General features: G+C 34.4%; 1 protein-coding gene across 14 annotated transcripts in view; it reads right to left on the bottom strand.

The window, feature by feature from the left end:
• BIRC6 (baculoviral IAP repeat containing 6) overlaps nucleotides 1-13,257 on the bottom strand; it is a 157,085-nt gene that overhangs the window by 69,959 nt on the left and 73,869 nt on the right. For all 14 annotated transcript variants that reach the window (XM_034428129.3, XM_034428130.3, XM_034428133.3 and 11 more), the window contains 10 exons: nucleotides 12,739-12,872; nucleotides 12,312-12,439; nucleotides 9,668-10,230; nucleotides 7,989-8,164; nucleotides 7,291-7,387; nucleotides 6,697-6,891; nucleotides 3,365-3,565; nucleotides 2,003-2,282; nucleotides 619-875; nucleotides 223-331 (listed from right to left, as the gene is read on the bottom strand). In XM_034428129.3, coding sequence (XP_034284020.2) covers nucleotides 223-331; nucleotides 619-875; nucleotides 2,003-2,282; nucleotides 3,365-3,565; nucleotides 6,697-6,891; nucleotides 7,291-7,387; nucleotides 7,989-8,164; nucleotides 9,668-10,230; nucleotides 12,312-12,439; nucleotides 12,739-12,872 — 2,140 coding nt within the window. The remainder of the gene's footprint in view (nucleotides 1-222; nucleotides 332-618; nucleotides 876-2,002; nucleotides 2,283-3,364; nucleotides 3,566-6,696; nucleotides 6,892-7,290; nucleotides 7,388-7,988; nucleotides 8,165-9,667; nucleotides 10,231-12,311; nucleotides 12,440-12,738; nucleotides 12,873-13,257) is intronic.

Genomic DNA, 13,257 nt, shown 5'->3' with positions numbered 1-13,257 from the left:
TGATTCACACATACAGGTTGCCTTCACAGAGTTTATCCACTCCTAACATTTGGGATTTTAGTATACTTTACAACAAGAAACTCAAAATAAAAAAGGAGGATGCTATCTGTACTGCTGAGTAAAAGCAAATTTTGTTCTAATTACCAAATGCCAAATTTATTAGTTTTCCTTTCGTGAAGCTCAAATTTTTATATCTATTTAAAAAGAAAATATTTACGGTACCTTTCTTTTGTTCCAGGGTCCTGAGTAGTCCCAAGCTGATAGAGAATGTCAATTGTGGAGTCAGAAGACAGGCCATTTAATCTTCCAAAAAGTAAGGGGCTATTCAAATCTTCTCATATAAACAAAAGTTTAAAAAAATTACTAAGGACGATACACATATAATTCACTGGTCTGCCAAGATATTTTAATAGTTTTTAATTAAGAAAAAAAAACATTTTCCCAAGTTTCTACTTGTAATTACAGTTTGAAAACATAGCTACCAAATTGGAAAAATCAAGACACATTTTCAATTCTCACTATATCTAAATGCATGATAATCTACTAATACAACTTCCTTTTTGTGAGCAGAAATCTCACCAAGCTTAAAACTATAAAGAGATCAAACTATTCTCTTACCTGTAGGGTCACTTCCAGAGGCAGAACAATTTCTTAAAAGAATGTCAATTAGCTTGAGGCCTATTTTAGTGGACTGAAGTCCAATTTTTACAAGTACTGCCTCAATATTTGGAGAATGCATGCCACAGTATGGTGACATCAGGAGAGCAGCACATGTCTGCAACAGGTTGGCAGTAGGTGCTGCAGCACTAGCCATCATTCCTTCTAAATCACTTATGTGAGTGAGGCAATGATGCAGCAGCCTTAACCATCCAATGCTGGAAAAGACAGAAGCACAATTAAAACCGATTCCATCTTGACTTCAACACAAAACTTAATTATTATGTAAGTTGGAGTGCAAAATTGAAAGTACTGTCCCCCCGCCACTTTGCAGGTTTATCCAATTTATTAAAAAAAAAAAGAAAAGAATGTAGTATTTATTTTGAAAGAAAACCCCTCTGTTGAGATATGTAGACTTCAAATTCAGAAATTAGGGTTAACCCTGTTCACAGCTCCTCAGATCAAAATTACAGGCTAGGGTTGTTTATGTTATAGGCCACTTTGGTATGAGTTACAATGAGAATGATATGAAACTTCAAAATCCAAATTTTAAAAGTAAAAAAAAACCTCCTCTGGACTTGCTTGTCAGAAAATTGATTCTTCATGACTTCCAAATTGTCTGTGAGGCCTAAATTTATAATCCAATGCTTCCCGAACAGAAAAGAATTATTTACGGTTATTTCCCAAATCTAATTAGTGGAAAAGATATAGATTTCAGAAAATGAACAAAGGTATAAAAGGAGGGGCAATAACCATTAAAGGCTTATATATTAAGCCAACAAACTTCAAAGAAATTCAAATGTTTGTTGAAGTCTAGTCGCCATAGGGGACTGTCAGACTCACTAGGTAGACCAGACAGGAGATTGATCAGATAAGCTATTTCTTCATTATAAAACTACATTAACAGAATCTTGCAAACTTGAAAATACACTTCTCCCACCATCTTTGTTATTGCCTGAGAAATTAGGGAGGGTCTCTTCTCAGCATCTTGCCCTACCCACTTATCGAGTTGTGGGCTATGCAGTCTCTTATCTGTTTATTCCCTAGGCAGAGTCTCTTTGCTCTGTCTCCCAAAATCTTTCTCAAATATCATTACAGAAACAGGTGCAATCTGTATAAGAACTGCAACTGGAAGTCTATTTTCAAGCCCGACTGTCATACTTGGAATGATATTTAGAGAAATGTGAGTCGGCATATCTCCACACAACTCCCCCTCCCCTGCTAAGCCTGAGGTTTGCTGGAGGGACAGTATGAATAATAATATCCATTAAGTCTTATAATATAACAAAACTGTTTCACATAGGAAAAAATGAATTAATCTGATATCTCTACTGATAAAACATACCTTGTTTTAGATACCTGGTCTTCAGAAGGAAGGAATGGATTATTGACTGTTGCAGACGAAGTGTTACCAAAGGCAGTGAGTCCAAGTAGTTTAATCTGAGATAGTCCTAATGTGCTAGCATCCCGTGGGCGATGAAGGCGAAGACACACAGCTGAGGCAACTTCAGCTTTCACAAGCTGTATTTTTATGTAGGTAAGACCACTTGTGATAACAGGTGTTGACAAAGGTAACATGTTCACCCCATCTGCACTTATTTCAACAGACACTGAAGAAGGGCATGCTGTAGAGATAGAAAAGTTCACATGTATTTATATATAGAACAAAATTTACAGAAATCAATTTCATTACTTTAAAACATAAAATAAATACAAACATATGGAATGGCAATAGCCTTCCAAGTTCAGTAAAATAAAGACCCAGATTGTTGGGGCAATATACAAATAATGCTTACATTGTAACCCACTCAGAGACTGCTGCAAAGGACTATAGGGTGATATATAAGCCTATATGCTGTTGCATAAGTAAAACCATGAAATCTTGTGGCATATGTCTGCACACACTCATAGCACCTGGAACAGTTGGTTATGGAACTAACAAAGGGAAGAGGGAATTATAATCCTAAAATATTAAGCTTTGTAAAAAACAAGTATTGAGATTATCCGAAACAAATGGCTGCTATTAATGTCTGCAACTTCTCAAAATGAGGAAGTAGATAAAACTATAACGAGAGGGAGGGCCAAATAAGATAGCTTTTAGGTTACTCAAAACCAATAGAGAAATAGCTGGTATGTATAGGTCAAATTAAAAAAGGTACAACAAAGAATGAAGTTATTAAATGTAAGGAGTTTCTCTCTCCAAGAGAAACTTGGAGATCTTAAAATCTCTTTCTTAACTAAATTAAGAAAAGATCACAAACTTACATTTAAAACAGTATAGTGCATAAATATAGCAGAAGTATGGATGGCTTGGAGGACAGAAAGGTGTGGACAAGTACTGTATGGTGAATAGTTTTGATGTGAACTATTTATAGCTATGTTTCTTTTTATCTTATGACTTTTAATTTATTTGTTTTCCACACTCTATATAATGTCGATAATAAATGTAAGAGTTTTGAAAGTTGTCCACTTTAGCTTCTAGAACTTTGTCAGTTCTTTTAAGACAGATCCTTTCTTCAAAGTTTGAATTTTACAATAGATTTAAAACTGTACATCATTTGGCATAGACCCAGCATGTTTTAAGATCTTTAAGATGGAACTTAGAATCAGATAGTGTTAACAGCACTCTTATTTTCTCACAGTAATACCACTTCAAAAGACTTTCCTTACTGTACAACAACAACTGAGGTATTGTGAAGATACCTACTTGCAAGAGAGGCAAGATGTGGCTGAATATGTATTTCTTTTAGCAACACTGCAGCAGGGAGATGAATTGTAAGGTCACACCAGGCTTCCTCAGGTAGAAAGATGTAAGACCAAGCGGCAGATCGAGCCCTTCGATGTGGTGGAGTTGCCTGTAGCAATACTTCAGCAGGCTGGGCTGTAGGACTACTTGACGTAATTGAGCCTTCAATAAATAATTGCCATTAATTTAAAAAATATGCCAGATAAACTTGCAAATGATCAAAAAGCCAAAAGAGAAAAGAAAATATTAGTATCTGTGTTGCCCATGGGCAAGCAGTTGAACTCCATTTGTGGCTAAATATATTTTAATCACTGTTCTTTATATGCAACTAGAACAAATAAATATTATACGTGTGCTGTCAATCACTGAGTATTTCACTTCCATTAAAATGATAATGCTACACAGTTCATGTGAAGGTTCCTTCTGACTTGGTGTGAAAAAGGCATCATAAGGCTTAACTTTATTGCGTAGATTGGCAGAGATAATGTAATTTAGATCTTTACTTTAGGCTTTGTGCATTTACATTGTATCCTTCCAAGTACTGACTGTGGCTGAGTTTGAGTGTATGCATAGTAGAAAGATACATTGTTAATCTAATCAGGCAGCAAGAATGAGAATGGATAATTCTCTATACTCTATTCTCCAGAATGAATGAAATGGTAACTGATGAACGATTAGAGAAAGAGTGACCCACCTCTATTGTAAAGAAAGAGACTTTAAAATTTAATTTTGAAGGGTGATCTCTATGCAAACCTGATATACTGTATAGAGAAAGCCTGTAAACAATGACACTCTTCAAGTAAGCTCTCCTGGCATCTTTCACCCAGGTCTCTAAGAAAAAGCCCTCCCATTACTTTAGAAAGGAGGGCTGTCATAAGACCATCTATCAGATATAAGAAATGTAATTGATAATGGTCTTTGGGCAGAATATATAGGCCCACAAAGTGTCTAACAAGTTAAGTATCTCCCATCTTGTTTCTGCTGGAAGTAATTGTCTGTGGAACTGACTGCCTGAACAAATAAGAAAGTGTAAACTTGATTTTCTGGCCATTCCGGAGAAAGGAAGTATTATAGAGGATAGCTATTGAAAAAAATGCTGTCTTCGGTGAAAGGTAAGGAAGATTTGAAGTTCCCTGGCATCAAGCCCAGAGTGGATAAAAATCGATATTTTTTAAAAAAACATTTTTTAAAAATTTAAATTGGATTTTTAAAATTTAAATTGGATTTTTTTTTTATTTTTATCAAATTTATCTTAATAAAATGTTTCTGGACTAAAAATCTATCTAAAGATAGTTTTCTATTTAAGATACATTAATAATTTAGTTTATTCAGCATGAAATGGAGCTTAGTTATGTAGCATGAGACTGTATATTCTGCAATATTGGGATGGTTGGTGAGTCAACAGCAGGTCAGAGGAGGAGCTATTGCAGGACAGAGATGACAGTTGCTCTTTAAAAATTATGATTTAAATCAAGTTGATTTAAATCAAGCCATTTTACTAGTGATTTAAATCAACTTGATTTAAATGAAATCCACCCGGAACAAGTCTAGGACAAAATATGTCACATGATCTTTGCCCTTACTAGTTGACAGAAATTGCCACAATAGTAGATGCATTCCTCATAACAACAGACAATTTTTATGTATTTCCCACAGAGAGAGTAAGAAAGACAGAAACTTAATACAAATGTTTATAAATTGTGATTGGCCTAAATAGAAGTTCTTAGTTTTCAGTCATGCTTCATACTGTCAGAGAAATATTTGTTATCTCAGGGGAAGATAGAGCATCTAATTACATGGTCTGCTCTCATATTTAAAGATACATTAAACAATCAAAAACACTTAATATAAATTTGAACTACAACTCTCTGGAAAGGCTTTTACAGTGGTGTTGGTGGTGGGGAGATACTAAACAGTTTTTTTAAAAAATGTTCCGAAAGTATTTGCAAAGATAAGATTTTTGCTAATGATTATCACATCTAAAGTTTCTGAACCAAAAAGCATAATGGGAGTTTTGGTCACTGTGAGAAGCGAAATCTTTAAAAAACGCTCAAGTGTTTAAATTTTCTTTTAGTTACAATGAAACAAGGAACATCTAGTGATTTTAATTCAAAAAAGCTATGGTTAAATGCAATGACTTTAAATCATGTTCTTATCTGAGCTGCTATACAACTGAAGCTCTAAAAGTAACACTTATTAAACATGACTAAAACATATGTAAATCAAATTTAATGGTGAAACGGTTACAATGTAAATCTTTCCATATTTTTCTTTGTGTAAGAGATTGGTATGATATAGAGTTTCCTGCTTGCGCAGGGGGTTGGACTAGAAGACCTCCAAAGTCCCTGCCAAATTTGTTATTCTGTTATATCAAATCTTAGCCAAAGGCTAGATAATATATACCTTTAACAATTCTGTACAGTTCTTACAAATTTTAGAACTGTGATATATAGCAAAATTTTGTGGCAAACATTCTTGTTCAACATTTCAGAAAACCTATTTCATGATACCTGAAATGATCATGACTCCCTGCATAGTCCTCCTTTCTATACTAATGTAACATTTTGTACCTATTGTACCAAATATTATTCCTTCTGTTTTCTCTTGTTGTTGTTGTTAGTTGCAAAGTCGTGTCCAACCCATTGCGACCCCATGGACAACGTTCCTCTAGGCCTTCCTATCCTCTACCATCCCCCAGAGTCCATCTAAGCTCACGCCTACTGCTTCAGTGACTCCATCCAGCCATCTCATTCTCTGTCGTCCCCTTCCTCTTTTGCCCTCAATCTTTCCCAGCATTAGGTTCTTCTCCAGTGAGTCCTTCCTTCTCATTAGCTGGCCAAAGTATTTGAGTTTCATCTTCAGGATCTGGCCTTCTAAAGAGTAGTCAGGGTTGATCTCTTCTAGGACCGACTGGTTTGATCACCTTGTAGTCCAAGGGACTCAATGGAATCTTCTCCAGCACCATAGTTCAAATGCTTCAATTCTTTGACGCTCAGCCTTTGTTATAGTCCAACTTTCACAACCATACATTGCAACTGGGAAAACCATAGCCTTGACTATATGCACTTTTTTTGGCAGGGTGATGTCTCTGCTCTTTAGAATGCTGTCTAGATTTGCCATAGCTTTCCTCCCCAGGAGCAAGCATCTTTTAATTTCTTGGCTGCAGCCCCCATTCTGTTTTCTCTAGTAATTTAATATTATTTTGCAAAATCTGAGTTTTCCTCAAAACCTGTCAACACATTCTATTCTACTGTGTTTCAAAATAATACCAAATATAGGGATACGTAACTTACCCAATGGTGCAAAATTGTGGATCCCTTCTGCATTATCAGGCTCAGAGGCTAGTACTCTTGCTTTCAAAGTACCATCTGTTGCCTTGCTAGGGCCAGAGTCTAAGAATTTCATAATAGTTGAAACCATGCTTCTCGCTGTGTTTACAATGGCTCTGGTACTGGTCACCATGTTATTGCAAATGAGCTGAACACCTCCTAAGAACGAAAGTCAATAACAGAAAGAGAATAACAATATGATCGGTTACAATTTAACCAGTTTTGACAAAAAGCCGAGAACAGTTTATTAAAAATCTGGAAAAAATTATGCCTATACAAAGAGAGGATGTTCAAAATTCTTTGATCAGAATTTAAACCATATTTGAGACCAGCCATTTTGCAACTATTTCCCCTCACGTGGTCCCTTCCTTTTTCCTGTTCTCTTAATAATCAAAAACTCTTAGAGCAAAAGTGCAGTCTGAAGTACACAAATTGGGAAGGCTGGGTAGGGACACAAGGAATCTTTTAGCTCATGTACAAACCTGTTTTGATTGAAATTTTGATTGCTTTGATTGTAATTTCAGTATATTTATAGAAAATGGAAAAGAAGATCCTTACCCATATCATGAAAAGCTTTCAGTGCCTCACTGGTATCCAGCACTCTTAAAATGAACCATAGCAAGGGTTCAGACAACTGGCAAGTGGCAAGAGAACCCTAGTGGAAACAAAAAAACAAAACAAAAAACCATTTACCTAGATGTACATAATCAATTGATAAGTTAACCATATAAGTTGGCTTCATGCTACAGAGGAACAATGATTTACTAGATCATTTTTCTATGTTTTTTTCTGTTTTTATTTTAAACAATTAAAATAAATGAAATAACACAATTCTCACAATATCTGAACAACTTTTTTTCTGAAACTAAAATTCAGTTTGAAGTTAACTGAAGAACAGTGAAACAAATCTGCCAATGCCCATTATACCTATTGCAAAGAATAATGTCTACAGCTTATATGAGTAAAATATGAGTTAACATTTTCATCTCAGTGTAGTTTAAAGGAGTCCTCCATGTTTAATAGCTGGGCTGAAAAAAGAACTTACTGAAAAGAACTACAAGAGCAACTAAGTCAACTGACCAGATTTAGATTAAACATTCATTGCTTCTTTTCTTCAGTGGATCCCTATTTAATTCAGTTCAAGTTTATAACACAAAAAAGGCTGTCATCAGCAGTCCAAACAACTTCCCAAAGTCTTCAGCAGAGGGAGAGAGAGGATAAGAAATCAATTACAAGGTAATTCTTTGAACACTTACTTGTCTCCCCATATATCCACAGGCCATATAGGTAAGAATTGGCTGAAGCATCACTTGCACCGTTGTAGCTTTTTTACTGAGTGTTGTTAGTATAGTAAATAATCCATCTCCAACTGATATGGCATCCAATCCTCCATGAAAATTCTCATGTTTTGTAAGATGTAAACCACTGGCCCCTAGGATATAAAGAATTGTATAAATCTGAAGGCACTGGGAAACAGTGAACTATTTAAGATAGCATTATCCATTTAATTCAGGATGATCTTTCAACCTTTCCAAAAAAGTACTATAAAATTATCAGCTCATGTTTCTTATTGAAGGACAAATAGCATACAAGACAGTAAGTTTAGCATACTCATATTTCACTATTATGCATGTTAATGACAAAACAGAAATGCAAAAGCTGATTTATAATGTCATTTTCAGTGCATTTTTGAGGGTTCAATGGGCAATATAATATAATATAAAATAGCAATAATAGTAGATCATTTTATGTTCTTCACACTGTTATGAGAGTGGGACCTTCCCCCCTCAAAAGCTATCTTCTTGAACTACTTTCTGAAAATGCACAAGCATTACAGACTACTGAGACAAACATACCCATTCACATATTAAGACATCATATTCTGAGTCAATTACGTACTAAGTAATTTGATTTAGTATGGATGGAAACCGAATTTTCTCTCTCTATAGTGTGTGTGTTTGTGTGTGTATGTATTTCATAGAAATCAATGACACTTTATATAGTAAAACAACTCTAGAATGTTTACAAGAATGTTTGACTGCTACAAACTCTGCACTCTTTCCAGTGCCAAATTAAGAGACAATATGGTATGGTGATTAAACTGGTAGATTAGGAATAGGGAAATACATTCAAATTGACTAGAAACCATGGAGGTTCCCTTGGTGACTTTGGGCTGGTCAGCTCAAGTTACTTCACAGGTAGCAGCAAAGTTGTTATTGTGGATATAAATTGAAGGATGAAATGCTACATATGCCATTTTGAGTTTTTGGAGGAAAAGTGGAATGTGTACCTAATGAATAAATATATACGTTTGCTAAAGCATTTTAAAGGAAATGTTATTCAGTTTCTTTTTCTGTTTCAATTGTTTTGATTTTCCTTAAATACATTTATTTTGCTGCATTTTATTCTATTATTTGTATAATATTTCTAATTTGGTATGGATATTTTCCAATTATTGCACACCATTCTCCATTTTTTAAAATAAATTTTAAAGGAGAATTTGAGATTGATTGGTATGTGGGAAGAATAGGGTTTAACACTGAGATTTTTATTTGTGTCATTTCCAATTCTTTTGTTAGTTTGCTGAAAAATATACAATGTTACCCATAATAATTCAGGGATAAAAAACATGTGTCATATTATCTGAGCTTATTCCATCTTATCCGTCTGTGTTGTTGTTAGGAGTCAAAAATGTCTTGATTGCACATGACCATTCATTCATTCATTCATTCATTCAGGTTATATAAAAATATTTGAAATACAGAGTATTCTTACAAACAAAAACTCTAGCGCCAATTTATTTAAATACTGGTGTAGCTGAACGACAGCAGGCAGAATTATAGATTACCTAAGAATTGCACAGAAATTGCTCTGATCTTTTGAGATGGTTAAGCAGGATACAGAAATTATATAAATGCATAATTAAAATACCTACCAATGATCATTGCCATAGCACTGCTGTTACACTGGCCCAAAGCAGACAGAATCTGGCTCATAATTTGTTGGTTTGCTAAGACTAGGTCAGCTACATAGACAGTGGAGCCTTGAGTATTCCCACTGTTTCCATTGCTATCTTTTCCACCAGAAACCTTTTCTTCATCGGAGACACTGTCCATGGTGCTGCTAGCCACCTGAGCCCGAGCACTATACTCTCTGTTGCTTGAAAGAGGCAGCTGAACCAGGATATTGACCAACTTGAGCAAATCAAACATGAGCTGATCCCTCGTCATCTCTCCACAGACTGCTTTGGCATCCCCTGGCCGGATGATATTAGCAAAGAGGCCTCCAAAACAAGCTCGAGCGCCCACTGAACTATCAGAACCACTACGAGACATCACTTTATCGGTACACGTAATGTAATGGTGCACTAGAAATGTGATGGATTCAATGACAGCAGAAATGGTGCTCACTGAAACGACTTCAAAATTCTGCTCAAGGGTAAATTCCAAAAGCTTCACTTGTGCATCCAGAGGACCCTGGCCCGTCTGGAAAGCACCCCTAGAAATAAAGGGAAATGAAAATTGGGGTTATTTCAGCTGATGAAAATCAAAATACATGCAGGTATACATACTGCATATTTTGTTATATAAGCCTAGCCAAAAAACCGCATAGAAATAAAAATAAATATCAGAAGACACAAAAATAAAAAAAAGGAATGAAACATAAGAGAAAATAGTACAAACAGGTTTCAGTAACACACTCTTCCTCTTTTTTCCCATTTTTCAACCATTAACCATTATTTAAATATTTATGATTTATATTGAACATTAAACATTGGAGATTGTTGCTTATATTTTAAGCAACAATCATTTCATCAATTATTTTTAATTAATCTTTTAATTTTTTCTTCTAGAAAACATATTCCAAGTGCATAATTTTGTCTTGCTGTGTAGCACGTCATATATAAATGAACCATTCCTGCTTGCATAAACTTTTTATGAATAATACTGTATATTGTCAGTTTTCCCATTGTTCATATTCTTCAATTTTGGTCTCCCAATCTTGTATCATCATCAAATTTTCATTTTACCACCTTTTGCCATTTTTAACATTGTGTTGTTACTATTTGAGTAAATCGTGATGCTTTTTATTTATATTTTAAAAAATATTGTTAATAAAAATACTTGTGGTTTTATTCAAATTTACTTTTTAAAAATTCTTAACGCTTGATTCATTTCTAATACTTCTGAGATTTTTGTTTTTTGCATTACCATCACATGATATAATGTTCCTTTTTGACTATGGCATTTCCAGCACTTACTATATAATTTGTCCACCTAGTTAATCAATGATGGAGTTACCTACAGTATATATCTTCTATAACACATTTTATACCAATTTTTCCCTAAATTATAGGTTGGAATGGATTTTATTAATTTTTCCATTTTGCTGCTGTAATTACTTCTTTAACGTTTTGCATTCACTTCAATGAGAAATGTTTACTTTAGTCTGTCTCTGTGTCATATTTCAACAACTATTTATAAATACATTCCAATAGTTTCTCTTGATTCTAAGTGTTTCAAATCCTGTAATCTTTCTCAGAGTCACGTCTTTCTTTCTTAAGGTCACTTTGTACCATCCCATCAATTTGTAAATACATTAACCGTGGTAAATTCCTGTCTTCCTTAACAAATTCATGCTGTGTCTTTAGTCTAATTCCTTAGTCTGAATGTGCTACATTAATCTTTCTTGCTGTAATTACCCTCAATCTAAAATATAAAAACATGATGGTGATGGCTAGTGGTAAAAGCCTTGGACTTATCCTAATTCTCAGAAGATTCCACTTTGTCTTATAAATACGTTCCTTCAAATTACTTTCTTCTTTTGTTTCTTTGTATCATAATACTTTTGAAGGCCTTTGATACTTTTGAATAGCTCCTTATGGGAGCTGGGAAGAGTTCTGTGGCAGTTAATAGAACTCACTAAGCCCAAAATGTTGGCCATCATTACACTTGATGAAAAGCTTACCCTCCCCACCCCAGCTGCTTCAAATGATTCAAAGAACAGCAATGTTGATAGGATCTTAGTATTATTGCAACTAGGGATTGGGGAAACAAGTCCACCAAACTAAAGGGCACTCTGCAAAGCAGGGGTGCCTGAGCCAATATGGTTCATAAAGTAGCCCTTTCCTTTGTTTGCATACACCTAGTTTCTGATTCATTTTCTGAACCACTGCTCATTTTTATTGTAAACTTCAAAGAACAATGCATCACTAAATAACTTCCATGATCTTAGATACCGTCTTTATTGTTTACATGTATTGCTCCTGTTGGATTTTTTTATTTTATTTTAATCATTCTCTTGGCTTGCCAACAGAATTTCATGCTGACGGCTTTCAGTTTTATTTTGCATGGTCCAAAATAATTATGGTTAGGGTTTATTGTTTAATTATGAATTCAGATAAAACTGTTTTTTTCTCCTCAATTCCTGTTTCCAGGAATAGTTTTAATATGTTTAACAAGTCAGAAACATGGTAATTTAATATCCATTTGCTGAAAATTGACAAATTCTAAAAATAAACATATGCAATGTTTCTATAGTCCAAAACTATAAATTTTGGTATTTATAATAAACATTACCTCTCAATTGAAAGAATATGTATCAACTTTAATAAAAATTCACTGAACATCTGAGGGCATGCTGAAGAAAGATGCACTTGTAAACGAGTAAGGAATTCTTGCATAGCTTGGGTGGCTGTTGGGCCAACCTGAAAGAGATTTAAAGAAATATTTGCATTATATTCTGAATAACTACATTGTTCTGAAATAGTTTGTGATTAAACTATTTAATGTGATTAAAATTGCATTCCATTCTGATTTCAAGGAAAGAGAGATCTACATATTCACATTTAAAACTGCAATGTTAATTGGTAGGTTTGAATACTCATATTATTTCTCTTAAAAGATTAACATACATGCTTCCAACTGACTACCCGAATAATACAAAAATAAAGATAGTATATAAACCAAATCAGCAAACAAAATTAATATGAATGAAAAATATTACCTGTGGACTATGTTGATTTGTTCCATGGGGATTTGTTCCAGAAAGAAACTTCACTAAAATATGAATAAGATTAGGATCTGATACCAACAGCTGGGCAGTACTTTCCTGAGATGTAATGGCACTACTAGAACCAGCTGTAAAACAAATAAGAGGTTGGCTCTTCAGCTTAAATTATAGTACCTGATATATGACTCTGAAATGTTCATTCTATATATACAGCATTCTGAAATTCTGAATTTTAAAATACATTCCTTTCTAACTATCAGAATTAATTTGCATGTTCTAGGCAGTACCTGAAGACATTCCTAAATGTCTTCATTTAACAAAGTAGGGATTTCATTCTGTTATTTAAAAGAGACCCTAGTCTCTAGTTGCCTTGGTGAATGTCTTAAATACTTAGTCATAAACTACCGGATCTCTTTCATAGCTCCATCTGCCACTTTCAAAACAAAAGAAGGGCCGCCAGTTTCAAGCAGCCAAGCTGTATGGGGGAAATACATGTAGGAGAGCAACAGCTGT

Source organism: Pantherophis guttatus, chromosome 1 (assembly GCF_059756535.1).
Source record: "Pantherophis guttatus breed Tessera chromosome 1, ASM5975653v1, whole genome shotgun sequence".
In the NCBI taxonomy this organism is placed as follows: domain Eukaryota; kingdom Metazoa; phylum Chordata; class Lepidosauria; order Squamata; family Colubridae; genus Pantherophis; species Pantherophis guttatus.
This window is presented reverse-complemented; position numbering and strand designations above follow the sequence as displayed.